The sequence below is a fragment of the Alnus glutinosa genome, chromosome 11, assembly GCF_958979055.1.
Source record: "Alnus glutinosa chromosome 11, dhAlnGlut1.1, whole genome shotgun sequence".
In the NCBI taxonomy this organism is placed as follows: Eukaryota; Viridiplantae; Streptophyta; class Magnoliopsida; order Fagales; family Betulaceae; genus Alnus; species Alnus glutinosa.
Genome location: NC_084896.1, coordinates 2,702,141 through 2,719,709, shown reverse-complemented (window position 1 = coordinate 2,719,709; position 17,569 = coordinate 2,702,141). Strand labels below are relative to the sequence as shown.

The 17,569-nt window shown below is 34.6% G+C and overlaps 2 protein-coding genes and 1 pseudogene across 2 annotated transcripts; 1 reads left to right on the top strand and 2 right to left on the bottom strand.

The window, feature by feature from the left end:
* Positions 1-3,794, bottom strand: LOC133882053 (G-type lectin S-receptor-like serine/threonine-protein kinase At4g03230; annotated as a pseudogene).
* A 1,730-nt stretch (positions 3,795-5,524) lies between these two features.
* Positions 5,525-9,197, bottom strand: LOC133882050 (receptor-like serine/threonine-protein kinase SD1-8). Its single transcript, XM_062321148.1, has 7 exons — positions 7,895-9,197; positions 7,722-7,823; positions 7,068-7,234; positions 6,744-6,954; positions 6,408-6,645; positions 5,948-6,095; positions 5,525-5,836 (listed from the first exon to the last, which is right to left on the bottom strand). The coding sequence occupies exons 1-7, from the start codon at positions 9,195-9,197 to the stop codon at positions 5,525-5,527; spliced, it is 2,481 nt and encodes an 826-aa protein (XP_062177132.1).
* Positions 9,198-9,779: 582 nt separating this feature from the next.
* On the top strand, positions 9,780-17,569 carry LOC133882049 (CDPK-related kinase 6-like). The gene is made up of 3 exons (XM_062321147.1): positions 9,780-9,839; positions 16,713-17,184; positions 17,349-17,569. Exons 1-3 carry the CDS (start codon positions 9,780-9,782, stop codon positions 17,474-17,476), a joined length of 660 nt encoding a protein of 219 aa, XP_062177131.1. The 3' UTR covers positions 17,477-17,569.

Sequence of the window (17,569 nt, the reverse complement as noted above, 5' to 3'; positions counted from 1 at the left end):
TTCCAAAATATATTTCAACGAGTATTATCACAAATATTGTTCCTTACACAGCTGAGAATGATTCTAACACCACAAAGACTAAAAGTGTATGAAAGAAAAATTGACTCAACCCAAAGCTTATCCAGGGCCTCAAGCTTGGCTCCCGGCCACCAGCTTGGCCTTCGCTGCCTCCAACTGATTCTTAGCAGACCTTAGGCCTACTTGAGTATTTCGCTTTGTAACTAGTATGAAGCATATTGATCATGTCCACACATATCACTATATCAGATAGAAACGTCTGTTCTACAGCATTCATCGAGCTTCCATTGTTGAAATAGTGATGTTGTTTAATGTGCAACTCCCTTCCCTGGCAGTTGTTGAATTTGTGTCCATCATATTATAGATGGTGGCAAATGCAGGTTGCTTGGGTGTAGGTAGAGGTGAAAGTTCGTTGCTAATAAATGAGAGTAGGTCTGGCATAGTAGGTCGATCCGCGGGGCTTTCTTGAACACAAAGAAGGCCAATGTTAATGAATCTCAACATAATAGAAGTGGAAGAAGGACACCCTATTGTCGAATCCATCAACTCCAAACTTCGATCATCTCTCCACAACTGCCAAGCCTATTATTTTAAATTATTGTAAATTTTACTAAAAAAAACAAAGTATTTCGATTTAAAAGACCACTCTAAAGCATAAAGAACTTGAGGAGGTATAAAAGCAACACACACATATATAAGAAGATTGAGTGACTTGTTCTTGTTGAAGCCAGTATTCTTTTTGCCACTCACGATCTCGAGTAGCAGTACTCCAAAGCTAAAGACATCAGACTTTATCGAGTATAGACCCTCCATAGCATATTCAGGAGACATGTAACTATTACATTCCAAAGTTTAGTAAACGACTCTATTAGTAGCTTGATCAATGAATTTGGCTGAGAATTGTAAATAGAGTGTTGTTAAGGGCACTACAGCTTCCTTTGCAAATATTAGATGTGAAATAGATTGCATAATTACTAAGTTCCAACAATTCAATGTGTGTTTGCTTGTGTTTCATTGCCTCCAACTATTCGAGCCAAGCCAAAATCTGATATTTTTGGATTCATTTCACTATCCAAGAGAATATTACTAGGTTTCAGATCTCTATGTATGATTCGTGGTCTTGAATGTTGATGAAGATAAAGAAGCCCTTGAGCAACTCGTTCAATAATGCGTATGCGTGTATCCCAATCTAACATCTTTTTCTTGATTGGATTTGTTTAAACAACACAACTCAGAAAATTAATACTAAAAAAGCTAGAATTTTTTTAGAAGTTCGAAGTATATGCATGGACAAAAAAAAGAAAGAAAAGAGTAGCAAGATGACGAAACATGCACACACCAAAAAGGTAGAAATCCAAACTTTTATTGGCCATGTATTCGTATATTAATATCTTCTCATCTCGCTCGATACAACAACCCAAGAGTTTGACAAGATTTCTGTGTTGGAGTTTTGCAATTAGTACTGTCTCATTTCTGAACTCCTCGAGCCCTTGTCCAGATCTTTTTGAAAGCATTTTTACTGCAATTTCCTGCCCCCTAAGTAATTTCCCCTATAAAGGAGAACCGTAAGCTTTTTAAACTTTTCATGAAGGTTGACCATTAATGTCGGTTTTCTTAATAGTGTTCAAAGCACATTCATTACGAAAATGAAACGCACCTTGTAAACAGGTCCAAAACCTCCTTCTCCAAGCTTATTCATAGCTGAGAAATTATTAGTTGCAGCTGATACACTCTCGTAACTGAATAGTGGCAACTCAACATCCTTCTCCCCTATTTTCTTCAGATTCTCTTTAGTGTTTGTTCCATCATTAATTGCATGAAGTTCAGTATTGAAATCAAATAACAGTAGATCATTGCCTGAGGCATCCTCTCCTGTTTCATAGACAATGATAAGACTTTGTCACTTTGGCGGAAATTCCAGAGCTTGTTCTGACAAAATCAATTAAGCAGGTGACAGCCTTACGTTCATCAAAGTTCAATCACAAAGGCAGATAAGTTTTTTGTAGTGAGATAAGTTTCTTCAGTCATTTTCGCAGATAAATATAAAAAAGTATTGTAATTCATTCCCGTTTCACTTACCTTTGCGTTTGAGGTTTCTCCTTCTTGAAAAACAAATGGAGGAGAGGCATAAGACAAGCCCTGTTGCAGAGACCAGCACGGCTATAATCACCCATGCTTTCAATTTGTACCTGATTATGATGACAAGAATCAATATTAGCTCAACCATAGTCGAGAATTTTAAGTATTCAGATAACATAAATTTATGTAGATTTCATTTTTTTTTTTTATCCTGCCTTTGGTACTCTGATGCTGATAAGCGGCAATTTTGACATAGATATGTTGTCCGCCATCATATGAGAGTTGCTGTAAGTTCAAAAGAGCTCCTTCCCACATCATACACACGCTGCCATTATAAGCATAAGCTGTGCAAGAACAATTACTCAAGCAAACCACTTCACAATACCATCGACTCACTGTCATATATTCTTTGGCATTTACAGGCAATCTCATGTTCTTTATTTGCATGAACTCATCTTTTTTGCCGTTAGCATAAGTACTATTGCTACACTTTAGAGGGTCTTTCCTCACACAACCACCTGACCAATCATCTAGTCTGGTGTCTTCAATCGAAAATGGTCCGAAAAATTCTAGACACTCACAGGGGTTTGGGGAACTCTCATGGTACACGCCAAACGCACCACACAAAGAAAAGACATCAGAAAGTTGTGTCGGTTGAGACAAAAGTAAATTCCAAACCAAAGGGCCAGCCAACCACGCCAGTTGCTGGATCTCTCCTGAAGAGTTCATGATAAATTTAAATCTGAATGAGCTATTAGAAACAGAGTAAGTAAAGTAACTTTCATTTTCATTTGACACAAAAATGAAGTTGAAGATTTTATTGTTCCCAATCTCAGGAAATAAGCTGAAATATTTTCCAGTCCAAAATCCAGAGCTCCAATACTTTGGGATCTGTTCCACTCCAAGATAAGTTGACTGCTTCTATCCCAGTCTAACCCAAACGAGAACACACCAGGTGCAGGATCTTTTGAATTTTTTCATGAAATAAGCCGCTTCGATTTTCCAGTAATCTTATCGATTCCAAGCTTTCCACCTGGAAGCCATGTATCGGTTGGATGGTCGAAACTCTCCCAAAAGATAGTAGACTGGTTGGAACTATCTCTTAAAACAAAATTTCCATCATCGCGAAGTACTGCTTCAGTTGAGTTTTTCAGGGGATGTGGCAAATTTGTCGACCAAAATGGTATCTTGGAGGAACCTTCAAGCAGGACTAGATTGCCATCTTCTGAGAGTTCAAGTCTTGATGAAGATGCCTCAGACAAAGGGTTCTCCCTATTTGCTACCCAAACAACATCTTTGACGTCAAATTCATTATACCATATGCCCAGGTATATTTTTGAAGAAGTACCTGGTCTGAAGAAACCGAGCACAAAATTGTCACCTTCAGATACTATGGTTTTTCTCACTGAAAGAGGCTGACCTGTTGAAAGGGTATCTCCTGCAATGGAGAAGCATGCTCTGTAGTATGACAGGACAAGAAGCAGAACAAAGAAGAGCCATGGCTTACTCGTATAGGTAACCATCTCTCTCTAACCGGCAGCGCTGCAGATAGCTAGAGGAATAATGATGCTTGATATGAATGAGAGCAAGAAAAGCTGGACTTTTCTTATCAGAAAGCTTGCTCCCAGCTTGTTGCCTTGACTAATGGTCGATAATCCTTCTCGGAAACTTATCTAAGCACAGTGCTGAATGCTGATTGATGCTGATTAAAGTCGAACACTCTCTTTCACCTTTCTCCTTTCCCCTTTCGAATAGGAAAAAAAGAAACAAAAGGCGAACACTTTCTGTCCTTTGTCTTTGACAGAAACTTATCGGAAGACTTTCATTATGCTAAGATTCCACGAGTGTTTCACGTTGGATAATTACAATCTTAAGGATGAATTTTACCTCAGATTTGTTATAATTTGTTACAAGTTTGATTCACAAGGGCAACTTAATTATAGGCTGAATTACAATTTCTTCATGTTATGTATATGCGTAATATTAAGCCATTGAATATAGTTGAATGAGTGAAAGTGCTAAAACAGAAATGACTATCACTGAGTCAGTGTTGATAGAGTAAGCCGCTATGGATATCGAATGAGCTGCTATGGATATCGAATTTCGAAAGGTACGGTGATAAAATGTTACGATCTTAAGTGACGTCACACATTAATTGTTAAGTACAATCTTAATCATATAAGCTCACATTCTTCATTTGCAAGCCGATTTTTAATAATGAATTTTACTTAAAATTTGTGACACACTAGAGTCCACATGAGGATTATTAATATCATTTTTTTTTTTTTTTTGTGAGCACAAAGGGAAGCATTGTCGTTGTATTCCCTAATTTAAACGTGGTTCCCTCCATTAAAAATAAAATAAAAAATAAAAAATAAAAAATTCCCAAAATATTGACTGCATCGGGTTTTCTACCATCCCATATTTGGGGGTGGGGCTCACTTGTAACATCTTTCTTTCTTTTTTCTTTTTTTTTTTTTTTTTTTTTTTTGTAAGTATATCAACAAAGCAATTACAACAAATAAAAATATACGGTTGGACAACCCCGTATATTTCTTTATAAAGCCCCAAATTCACCTCATCAGTGGTAGTAAACATAAATTAAAATGAAATGTATCAAATAAATGATGCGGCCCTATATATTTTTGGTACGAAGACTAAAAAAAGTGGTCGCAAATTAAGGCGGTTTGGTGCAAGAACGGCCATAAACCTCAAAAGGTTCAATAACCCAATCAGTAGCCCAACAAAGAAACAACTACAGTAGCATATCCAAAGATAAACCATTGCAGAAAAGAAGACACCGATGAGGGTCAAAACGAAGCCTATGGTGGAGGTAGCTTTAACAGCCCCAAAAAAACTAGAAAAAGCAAAAAAAATCAGAGAACAAAACACTGATTGTTGACGTGGTGGCGGACATGTAGTTATAGTTACAATGTTATGTATATCGCAATTTGAAGATATGGTTCAAAATATTCGAGAAGACGTAGTTTTAGTTACAATGTTAGGTTCACAAGTATAGTTTTGATGTGTAGTTCAAATTACTCATAGTCTGGGTCTAAAATATTGAGTAGACGTGTGCTTGAATTAATTGTTAAAAACCTACCTTTTAAAAGAATAAACATGAAGAGGAACGAGCCAAAGATTTGGGATTTCACCCATTGTTGGTATCCAATTAGTTTACTGAGGGCCGGAGGGGAAGGAAATTGTTAGTGATAATCTTTTAAAGACATTATAGACTAGTGTTAACTAATGTGGGTAGTACATAAAAACTTATAAATTCTATCTGGATAGTATTATTGGTAACGAAACTAAAATACGAGGGAACAAAGACAACATTTAGAGACAAGTATGTAGCATATCAACGTGCATACAAATCAGCCAAAAATATTAGTTTTACAACATTTTGTTTCTTTGATATAGGAATCAGTCATCGCGCTTCCATTGTTGAAATAGTTACGCTATTTTTTGAGCCATTTTCTGTAGTACTGTCATTTGTTGAATTTGTGTCAATCACATTCCGGCCTCTGGTAAAAGCAGGTTGCTTGGGTGTAGGTAGAGGAACATATTCATTGCTAATCATTGAGACTACATCAGGCATGGTAGGTCGATCAGTCGGGCTTTCTTGGACACAAAGAAGGCCAATGTTAATGAATCTCAATAGAACAGAAGTAGAAGAAGGATATCCTATTGTTGGCTCCATCAACTCCAAACTTCGATCATCTATCCATAGCTCCCAAGCCTAGTTACATTTCAAATCAGACTAAATTTAATTAAAAAAAACTAATAGCATTTTAATCTATAAGATTAATATAAAACAAAAAGAATTCAGGACAGTATAGAAACTACATACGTATCTAAGAAGATTGAGTGACTCGCTGTTATAGAAGCCAGTGTTCTTCTTGCCACTCACAATTTCAAGTACCAATACTCCAAAGCTAAACACATCTGACTTTATCGAGTACAAACCATCCATAGCATATTCAGGAGACATATAGCCACTGCATTTCAAAATTTAGGAAATGACTATTAGTAGCTTGTTCAGCGAATTTAGCTGAGAATTGCAAATATAGTGCTGTTAGGAGTAGTATAACTTTTACTACAAGTCCCTTACAAACTTGATGTGACAGTCTATAATTGGTAAAATGATTAAGCAAAAAATTTGTTAGTGATTGATTTGTCAACAATACACTTTTAGTTATTTTACCAATTGTGAACTATCACATCATATTGTAAAAATATTGTAATAAAAGTTGTAGTACTCCAATCGTTTTCTTTGGAGATATTAGATGTGAAATAGATTGCATACTTACTAAGTTCCGACAATTCGACGTGTGTTTGTTGGCGTTTCATTGTCTCCAACTATTCGAGCCATCCCAAAATCTGATATTTTTGGATTCATTTCACTATCCAAGAGAATGTTGCTGGGCTTAAGATCTCTATGTATGATCCGTAACCTTGAATATTGATGAAGATAAAGAATTCCTTGTGCAATTCCTTCAATAATGTGTATGCGTGTCCCCCAATCTAACATGTTTTTCTTTGTTTGATCTGTTTAAATAGTACAACTAAGAAAATTAGTACTTAAGAACCTAGAAACATATTAGAGGAAAATATATACACATATATACATAAATATGCGCACTTACCAAAAAGGTAGAAATCCAAACTTTGATTGAACATGTACTCATATATTAATATCTTTTCATTTCGCTCAATACAACAACCTAAGATTCTGACAAGATTTCTATGTTGGAGTTTTGCAATTAATATTGTCTCATTTTTGAACTCCTCGATTCCCTGCCCAGATCTTTTTGAAAGCATCTTCACTGCAATTTCTCGCCCTCTGAGTAATTTCCCCTACGAAGGAGAATGATAAGCTCCTTAAACTTTCACAATTCATGACAGTTTACCATTAATGTCGGTTTTCTCAATAATGTTCAAAGCAGATTCATTAGAAAAATGTAGTGTACCTTATAAACAGGTCCAAAACCTCCTTCTCCAAGCTTATTCAAATCTGAAAATTTATTAGTTGCAGCTGATACGCTTTCATAACTAAATAGTGGTAACTCAGCATCCTTCGCATGGAGTTCAGTATCAAAATCAAATGAGAGTAGATTATTGCTTGAGGCCTTCTCTCCTGTTTGATATAGAATGATAAGAATTGGATACGTACATGGAATTAAATCCAGTGGTTGGTCCAAGATAAGCAACTGAGGTGACATCATTAATTAGGTTCACCAAAGTTCAACCCCAATGAGCAAGGCCAGTATCCAAGGTAAGTAAGTTTTTTTAGTCATTTCCGCAAGTAAGTACTAATAATATAGTAAATCATTCTCATTTCAGTGAAATGACCAAATAACTGCAAAGCTCCTTCCCGGAGACATGGTTAAGTTTGTAGGAGGACCCCCAAAAACTAGGTTCAGATAGTTTCGATCAAGAGCCTGAAACACTATCTTCACCAACCAATAATACAAACAGATTTTCATTGTTGGGCCATTAGGAAAGCGTGTTAAGTGACGTCCTAAGAACTAATTAATAGTCGGTATAAAATGAATGTAAAAAGTAATATTACTCTTTTTTGATTGATAGTGATTTCTATGTACGGTTAGAACGGTTACACTTACCTATGCATTTGAGCTTTCCTTTGGTTGAAAAACCAATGACGAGGCATAAGATAAGCCCTGTTGCAGGGACCAGCACAGCTACCCATACTCTCCAGTTTTTGCCTGATTAAAATGACAAGAATCACTATTAGCTCAACCCTAATTAAACATACTTTTCATTTCACTCATCTTACCTTTCGTACTTGGATCCAGATACTCATCAGCAGCAAGTTTGAGATGGATATCTTGCCCAATCTCGCGTTGCTGTAAGTTGAAAAGAGCTCCATCCCATATCATACACCCACTCCTATTATAAGCATAAGCAGTGCAAGAACAATTCTCCGTGCAAGCCAATTCACATCTACTGGCATTCACGGCCGAATATGCTCTCGAATAAACAGGCAATAGCATGTTTGGCATTTTCAGGAACCAATCTTTTTTTCCATTAGCATACGTATTATTCTTCTCACATTGCAAAGGGGATTTCCTCACGCAGCCACCTCGCCAATCGTTTAGTCTGGTGTAGTTCATCGAAAATGGTTCGAAACCTTTTAGACACTGACAAGGGGTTGAGTAATTCTCAGGGTACTGTACCACGCCAAACGCACCACACAAAGCAAAGACATCAGATAGATACCTCGGTCCAGTCCAAAATGAACTCCATTCCCAAGGGCCAGACATCCACACTCGTAGCCTCCACTGTCCTCTGTAGTCAACCCGATATTTAGAAAGGTAAGAAGGGTTTTGAAGAGAATAAGTTACATATCCATCACTTCCATTTTTACTTGGCACAAAAGTGTAGTTGAAGATAGGAACAAATGCGTTCATTTCAGGAATTAAGCTGAAAATTTTTCCGTCCCAAACTCCAGAACTCCAATAGTTTTGGGATCTGTTCCACTCTAAGAAATACTGATTGCTTCCATTTGGGTCTAACCCCAACGAGAATACACCAGGTGCTGGATCCTCTGAATTTTTCCATGAAATGTGCTTATCGACCCCAAGCTTTGCACCTGGCAGCCATGTATCGGTTGGATGGTCGAAACTCTCCCAAAATATAGAAGGCGTGTTCGACCTGTTTCTCAAAACAAAATTCCCATCATGACGAAGTACTGCTTCAGTTATATTTGACCCGCGAAATGTTAAATTTGTCGACCAAAATGGGATCTTGGAGGAACCCTCAAACAGGAGTAGATTGCCATCTTCTGAGAGGTGAAGTCTTGGGTCAGACAAAGGGTTTTCTCTATTTGCTACCCAAACAACTTCCCTCGGAACAAAACTTTTATACCATATGCCCAGGTAGATTTTTACTGGAGAGCCTGGAGTGAAGAAACCGAGCTCAAAAGTGCCACCTTGAGATAATATGGTCTCGTTCTTTGAAAAAGAAAGAGACTGACCTGCTGAAAGGGTATTACCAGCTATGGAGAAGCATGCTGTGCAACAAGACAGGATTAGAAGCAGAACAAATAAGAGCCATGGCTTAGTCTTCGTGGTACCCATCCCTCTCTAACTTGGAGCTAGAAAAATGGTAGAAGAAGAATGATGCCAGAATATGAATGAGTGAACAAGAAAACTTGGACTCTTCTTGTGACAGAGTTGATCACTTCCAGCCTACTCCTGAATATTCCACATTCCTTTCTTTTTCAGCCACCGGCTCAGACAATTAACCAAGCTACGAGTACGTACATAACGCATTAATGGAGTTCCACAACAACGGAGGTAAAGCTTTTTATTGAATATTTATTAAAGTTACTGAATATATAATGGTACACATTACCCTAATATCGAGACATTTTTTAAAAAATTTAAATAATGTAACATTAATATCACTGTTAAATATATTAATTTTAAATTCTGATTAGAAAATATATATTATTTATTTTATTTAACTTTAAATTTTGACTATAAAATATATACTATCTATTTAATTCGCTTCAAAGGATATTTGTCAACCAAAATATGTGTGTGAATTAAATGACAATTAATTTGTTGCTTAATACATCTAACAACTAACAACGAATAATCACTCTGTTGACCGAATTAAATGAGAATTCTTTTTCAGAAGCTTGAATGGGTCTAAGCATGGCGCTGATCAAAGTTGAACACTTTGTCTCCTTGTATCTGACATGGTTTTCCTTTAATGTTAGATTAAGAATATTGCATTAGAGTGAATTGACTCTCTGCAAATTGTCGAATCATTATCATAGCATTTGACCACATCCGACTGTTCAAATTTACTCTTTATTTTAGTTAAAAAAAAAAAAGAAAAAAGTTTTTTCAGTGTTAAAAACTCACTTTTTTCAAAGTACTTATTTCTGGAGCTATCCACTTTTACTATATATATATATATATATATATATTCAAGTAATTAAAATGTTTTTCCAAAATTTAATTCAACAAAATACGTACCAAGACTAATAAAAGAAAGTGATCATCATGTTAAATAAGATTCTGTTTTACATTGATAATTATATTAAACTTTTTTTAAATATAGAGTGCGGAGAGTGCGCGTATGTTAATGGTTTCTAATTCTCTTGCTTTCGTTTCATGCATTATAGTAACCAGAAGACACGCACAAAAATTAAGTGCATAAGATTTAACACCTTCATCGATTTTCGGTTGTTTGCTTCAGAATCAGACATTGCTTATGTTTGTCGGCACATTTAGTAAATAATTTACAAGTTATTAAGCTAATTAAATAATCGTATTCGCTGATTTTTATTTATTTTTTAATTGTTTTAATGTTGTTTTAACATTAGTTAGTAAATAGTGCTCCCCAAATGAGGAGAGCATTGTTTAGGATCTCCAAATTTTGAAAAAACTTCAATTACCACTCATGGTATTTCATCACTTTTGTAATCATACTTTTAAACTTTAAAAGTTGTCAATTTAGTATATCAATCTTTTAATTATTATTATTTTTTTCAATTTTAATCATCGGTTAGAATTTTCCATTAAATCCTAATGGAGGGGTGTCAAAATTCCTAAAATACTTGTCTTTTTTTTAGGGAAAAAAAATTGCAAGGATTTAGTTGTTGGTAAGGATTTAATGAAATTTTCAAAAATATACATACCTGAATCTTTCATATATATATATATATATATATATATATATATATATATATATAATTTTTTTTTATTTAAAAAAAAAATATTTTAAAAATTTTGACAGGATTTAATATTGAAAAATCCTAATGAATGGATAAAAATTAAAAGAAATTGAAAGATAAACACACTAAATTATTACTTCATAAATTTTAAAGATACGATTACAAAAGTAACAAGAGATCCATGTTAGTAATATTTTCTCTCAAATTTTGTATCAAACTCGGCAGGCAGATGCATAGCTAAAAAGAGTCATTGTAGCATTCTGGCTTCCTATAATAACTTTTTCAACAAATTAGGTAGTTGGACGTGAATGCTCATTAAGTGATACTGATGGCAAGATCCACTAGTGGCTGGTTCTACCACTTGACGAAGAAGTTATCTTATTTTAAGCAATGCACCTACCAAGCAAACAGGAAAAAAATAAAAAATAAAAAAATTTGAAGTTTTAATTTTTAATATATATATATATATATATATATATATATATATATATATATATATATATATATATATATATTATTGAGAAAGACACGCGTGCATTTTTATTAGACTGACATGGCAAATTAACGATTTTTGTTCAATTTGTGGACAAAAAAACAACTTAAAAAAGTAATTTGTAATTTGTAATTTTTGCCTATCACAAAAACTTTACAATTTTATTTTTTATACCACAAAAAATAACTTATAATTTAAACCGATCACGTGAAGCGGTACTAAAATTTCTCTGTAACAAAAATACAAACTAATAAAAAGTCCAATAATGATTAAGCTTTCAATCACGCAACGCAACGACAAGACCATGGGTTGGTGTAATCTATAGCTCGTGCCTTGTGCCCTGCATCAAATTGGTTCTACAACATTTATTTTCTTTCATTTATTTTCATATATCTGAAATTGTTCAAACCTATTTTGAATTGAAGAAATGGCTTGATCTACTATATATAATAAATAATCAATTATAAAAGATTCTTCAGCAGATTATGTTGCCTTGTCATTGGCAATCTCATCAAACTGTTTCTTCCACCTTGCCACATAGATAAGGTGGTAAAAAGTTGTAAATTTAGGTGGTAGTGAATCATTACTCTTCTTCAAATTATACGTTTTTCATGAAATACATATTCTATTTCCATTTTAGTTGCAATCTCTTTAGATAAAATCATAACAGATGTAAATTCATTTTCTCTATAATTTTTAAAATAAGAAATAAGACATTTAAATGATCTATAGCAACATCAATATTATGCATGTCTTTTGATTGTAAATTTTTACTAACAGTATTAACGGCAAATACTATATCATACCAAATAGTCATGCTTCATAAGAATTTAAAACTTTCAATCTTATAGGTTGCTAAACAATTAGCTTCACTTTTTGTTATAGAATCTTTACTTGTTTTTGCTAATTACAAAAAGCAACTATAATTTGTGGGGTTTGAAATTTTATGGCTTTAATGCTTTCAATCCGACTTTCTCAACATGTTTGTGAGAGAGGCTTAAGAGTTAAACCCGATACATTATCTTGTAAAATTTTCTATCTTTTTGTAGATGAAGGAAACAAAGAATATATACGTTGTACAATTCCAAAAAAAGTTATAGCTTTAGGACAAGAATTTGTCATATCACTTATTACAAGGTTAAGACTATAACAACCACATGGTGTGTAAAACGCTTTAGAATTAATAACAAGAAGTCTTTTTTTTACCACTCGTTCTTTTTCTTTCATGTTAGACCCATTATCGTATCCTTGTCCTCGTATATCATTAATATTCAGTTCAAGATTTTTAATTACGTCTATAATTTCATTAAAAAGACCTTTTCCAGTAGTATCATCTACTTTTATAAATTCTATAAAATGTTCATCTATTTTGATTGTATTTGTTGAAATATCAACACATCTTAGTATGAGAGACATTTGTTATTGATGACTTGCATCAGTGGTACAATCAAGCATAATTGAAAAATATTTTGCATCTTTAATTTTTTTAATAATATTATTTTTAATTTCAGTTGCTAACAAATGTATCAATTCATTTTGGATTTTATGTCCAAGATAATGATTATGAATTTCACCATCTTTAATACGCCGAATATGTTCTTGCATTATTGGATCAAATTTTGCTATCATTTCAATTAGACTTTAAAAATTTTCATTATTTTCTTGGTAAATCTTTTCATTATTTCCTCTAAATGCCAAATTATTTTTACCAAGATTCTTTACTACAACAATAATTATCAATAATATTTTTTTCCAATGATCTTTCTCCTTGTTAATTTGTTCTTGGATGTTTTTATCAATTGCTTTATTTTTTGACAATCACATTTCTAAATCAACCCAAGCATTCATGTTAGTAATATGTTCATTGGTTGTTTCATGACTTTTAAGCTTAGCACTAAGATTTTTCCAGTCATTAGTTCCTTCATCGATCGGCTAGTTGATTTATACTAGATTTTGAATTAAACAACTTGCAACAAAAAAATATATATTCTATCTAGATCTTTTGAATAGACTAGCCATTTTCTATCATGCTTCTCCCCATTTGATAATTTTTGTATATAAAATGTACTAGAAAAATGTCTAGAGTTTTCATCTTTAGGAAAGTTTATATTGTTGTCTCTTATTGGACCATTTTCTACTAATAAATCTCTTAATTTTACATCAATATTTTTTCATTGACATGGGTCATAAATATTTGTAACAATAGAATTAGATATATTATCAATATTTTTATTTTCTTCTAAATTTTCCTGAACTTCTTCACCAAGAGCTGTTATATTACATAATTGAATGTCACTATCATTATTTTTAATGTCATATTTTTGTTGTATTATTTCATTATCTTCTAACTCTTTTTCATGAATTTCTTGTTCATTTATGTGCTTTTCAACTAAATTATCATTTATATTTTGTTTATTGCTAATAACAAATTTATTTAAAGATCCTTTTTGAGATTCAATTAATTTTTCTACTTTTTTTTTTTTTTTTTTTTTTTTTTTTTTTTTTAAAGTTTTTCATATTCAGAAGCATATTTTCTAGTAGACATCTATAACTAAAAGTAATTACAAATTAAATAAACATGATTTATGTACAAAAAAATTATATATATATATATATATATATATATAATAAAATAAATTAAAAAATAGAACAATAAAACTTGATTTGTCAAAGATTGAATTCTCTTTAATCTTTATGGTAGGATTATCTAACACTTTTAACCTGCACAAGGAAAGACAAATTAGTCATTAGTGTAAAAATATTTCCTAAAATCAAATAAAAAAGTTAATGCAATTGATTGATTGATTCTTTTTGGTAACTAACCCTTTTTCTTTTTTATCACTGAGTAGATATGGAATGATTTTAACTTATAGGGAAATAATGAGAATGAAGAAGAAGAGAGAAATTTAAATTCGAATAAGATCGACTTGAATAGAGAACTTGAAATAATAATAAAAAAAGAAACTTATATAGACTCTAATAGGAACGTTGGATGTAACTTAAAAAAAAAAAAAAAAAAAAAAAAATGAACGTTGGGCATATAGTGGACTTAATTAAGTATTATTTTTTAATGAGACTTCCCATCTTCAAAAAGACTTTCCATCTTCTTTCACTCTTAGCATTTAATTTTTTTTTTGTAATTGGAACTTGGGAGTTGGGACAGACAAGACAATCTATTTAATTATGTCTTTTTTCTATTTTTGTTTAATGAGACTTTGCATCTTCATTGATATTTGATAATTGGGGCCTTATTAATTTTATTTTTACCAGATTTTGGGGCCTTATTAATTTTATTTTTAGTTTTTTACCATATTTTAGAGCCTTATTAAAGTGTATTGATAACAATTAAAGTTCCTTTTTTTTTTATATATAAAAAAAATTATTAATATTTTTTATTGGGAGCCTTAGGCAACCGCCTAATTCGCCTAAGCTGGCAGGGCGGCCCTGTCTATTTGCTACCCAAACAACTTCCTTCGGAACAAACCATTTATACCATATGCCCAGGTGGATTTTTACTGAAGAGCCTGGGGTGAAGAAGCCGAGCTCAAAAGTGCCACCTTGGGATAATATGATCTCGTTCTTTGAAAAAGAAAGAGACTGACCTGCTGAAAGGGTATTACCAGCTATGGAGAAGCATGCTGTGTAACAAGACAGGATTAGAAGCAGAACAAATAATTAAGAGCCATGGCTTAGTCTTCGTGGTACCCATCCCTCTCTAACTTGCAGAAAAACGGTAGAAGAAGAATGATACCAGAATAGGACTCTTCTTGTGACAGAGTTGATCACTTCCAGCCTACTCCTGAATATTCCACATTCCTTTCTTTTTCAGCCACCGGCTCAGACAATTAATCAAGCTACGACTACGTACAAAACGCATTAATGAAGTTCCACAACAACGGAGGTAAAGCTTTTTATTAAATATTTATTTAAAGTTCCTGCATATATATATATATATATATATATATATATATATATATATATATATATCCGGCTACTATGCGGTAGAAAAGAAGTAAGAGTCTAACTATAGTAGAAAATGCTAAAAGGCCTACCATTTAACCTCTTCTTTATTTCCCTTTGCTGAATGTGTGACGTCCCACATCGCCTGGGAATGAGGATATGCTTATATGTATAAATGCACCATTTATGACACAACGCGTTTTAAAGCCGTGATGGTCATGAACCTATCAGAACTCCGCAGTTAAGCGAGCCGCTGCGAGAGTAATCCCAGGATGGGTGACCTCCTGGGAAGTCTGGTATGGGGAGCCAAAAGCGGACAGTATTGTGTCATTGGGGGTGGATCGTTACAAATAGTATCAGAGCCATTGCCCAGCCTGAGATGGTGGGAGCGTGCACAAGCCTAATGAGGGACGCCAACGGGGACGCTGGGTCCAAAGATGGGGTGATTGTGACGTCCCACATCGCCTGGGAATGAGGATATGCTTATATGTATAAATGCACCATTTATGACACAACGTGTTTTAAAGCCGTGATGGTCATGAACCTATCAGAACTTCGCAGTTAAGCGAGCCGCTGCGAGAGTAATCCCAGGATGGGTGACCTCCTGGGAAGTCTGGTATGGGGAGCCAAAAGCGGACAGTATTGTGTCATTGAGGGTGGATCGTTGAGGCACGTGTGTGTGGAGAAGATTATTATTTTGGCCCCAGAGATATTCACAGAGATTTACAGAGTTGAAGCTCGGTACCGTTGCTTGGATGGAAGCGCAACCGCCCAGAGACTTAGAGAGAGCGGATCCATCCCTATGTCATGCTAAGTGCACTTCAATTAATTAGTTGACGGGGCAGGGCCTGTGGTCACAGTTTACCTGCCTGAGGTCGCAGTAGACCGCGCAACCCTAGTACACAGGGCGTAATAGTGTGCATGGGCCCTACATATGAGAAATTAATTTATCAAGCAGTAATTTTATGTGTTAAGTAAAATGCCGAATTTTTTTTTTATTGTATTCTAGAAATTTAAATTTCAAGTATATTTTAATAATTGTTTTAAAGAAAATGAAGTTAATTCAACCGTTTTATGGTTGAGGGTTACCTTACTGAGCATTTTTCGCTCACCCCTTATTTTGTTTTGTTTTCAGGTTATGAGCAGAGAGACCTAGGCGGCCGGGATGGGATCTAGGCTAGCATTAGGACATTGCATCTCAGTTACCTTCATAAGTGCATTTGCACAATAAATTTAGTTTTTCTTTAGATTTTCAATTATTGAATCAAACATAGTTGTTCATTTTGAAATAACTGTTTCCACATTTATTAAAGCTCTGAGTTTTAAAATCTTTATTATTTTTGTTATTAAATTCAGCATATTAGCTAGGTTGTTGGCAGACCTTACGAATCTTTGCAGTTTGATGTATGAAAATGGACAAACCTAACCCTTAGCGGTTTGGGGGCGTTACAGAATGAGTATGACCAAAATGCCCTCAACCCACCTCTTTCCCCAGCAGCTCGAACCAAACCCCAAAGTCCTTCGCCTGACATCTCCGCCGGAGATCGCCATGATCGGAACACCGACTCTGCGACCCTTCCGCAGAGGCTGCCGCAACATTACCAATATCTTCCAACTCCGTCTCCGGCGATACCCGCTCCGAGAAGGCCACGCCGGCACACTCCTCAGCCAGCCCCAGCCCCAGCCCCTTACCAATATCCTCCAACTCCGTCTCCGACGATACCTCCTTCGGGAAGTCCACGCTGGCACACTCCTCTGCAACCCTTTCCCGAGCCCACTCCCATGATTGAGGATATGGTATACGTTGCTGTGGGAAAAGAAGTGAAAGAGTGCAGATTAATCCTGTTGTGGGCTTTACAGAATTCTAGTGGAAAGCAAATTTGCATCCTTCACGTTCATCAACCTGCACAGCTCATCCCCTGTAGTAAGTCCCAAATACTGACATGCATGTAATATTTTCGGCTAGCTGGGGTTCTATATCTGATGAAGTTGCACCTTTAATTTTTTTCCTCTAAGAATTTGGTTTTTCTACTGCCGTCTCTTTTACCAAATTTTTCTGTTTGTTTTATTCATGGCGATCCGGTGAAGAGGTCAGGCGAAGAACTTTGGTGTTCGAGCTTGGGAAAGAGGTGGGTCGAGGGCACTTTGGTCATACCTGTTCTACAAAGGGCAATAAAGGAGAATTAAAGAGTAGGCTGTGGCATTTTCTACCATAGTTACACTCTTACTTTCCTGTATCAATCTCAGCCGTAGAAAAAAGTACAGCAGATATGCGGTACTTTTTTCTACAGCATAGTAGCCGGATCCTA

Coding starts and splice junctions, on each gene's coding strand:
- LOC133882049 (XM_062321147.1), top strand. CDS start 9,780: ATGGCGCTGATCAAAGTTGAACACTTTGTCTCCTTGTATCTGACATGG. Junction 9,840..16,712: donor TGACATGGTTTTCCTTTAAT/GTTAGATTAAGA, acceptor GGGGCGTTACAG/AATGAGTATGACCAAAATGC. Junction 17,185..17,348: donor TGCACAGCTCATCCCCTGTA/GTAAGTCCCAAA, acceptor GATCCGGTGAAG/AGGTCAGGCGAAGAACTTTG.
- LOC133882050 (XM_062321148.1), bottom strand. CDS start 9,197: ATGGGTACCACGAAGACTAAGCCATGGCTCTTATTTGTTCTGCTTCTA. Junction 7,235..7,721: donor AGGAAAGCTCAAATGCATAG/GTAAGTGTAACC, acceptor TATATCAAACAG/GAGAGAAGGCCTCAAGCAAT. Junction 6,646..6,743: donor TTTGGATTTCTACCTTTTTG/GTAAGTGCGCAT, acceptor CTATTTAAACAG/ATCAAACAAAGAAAAACATG.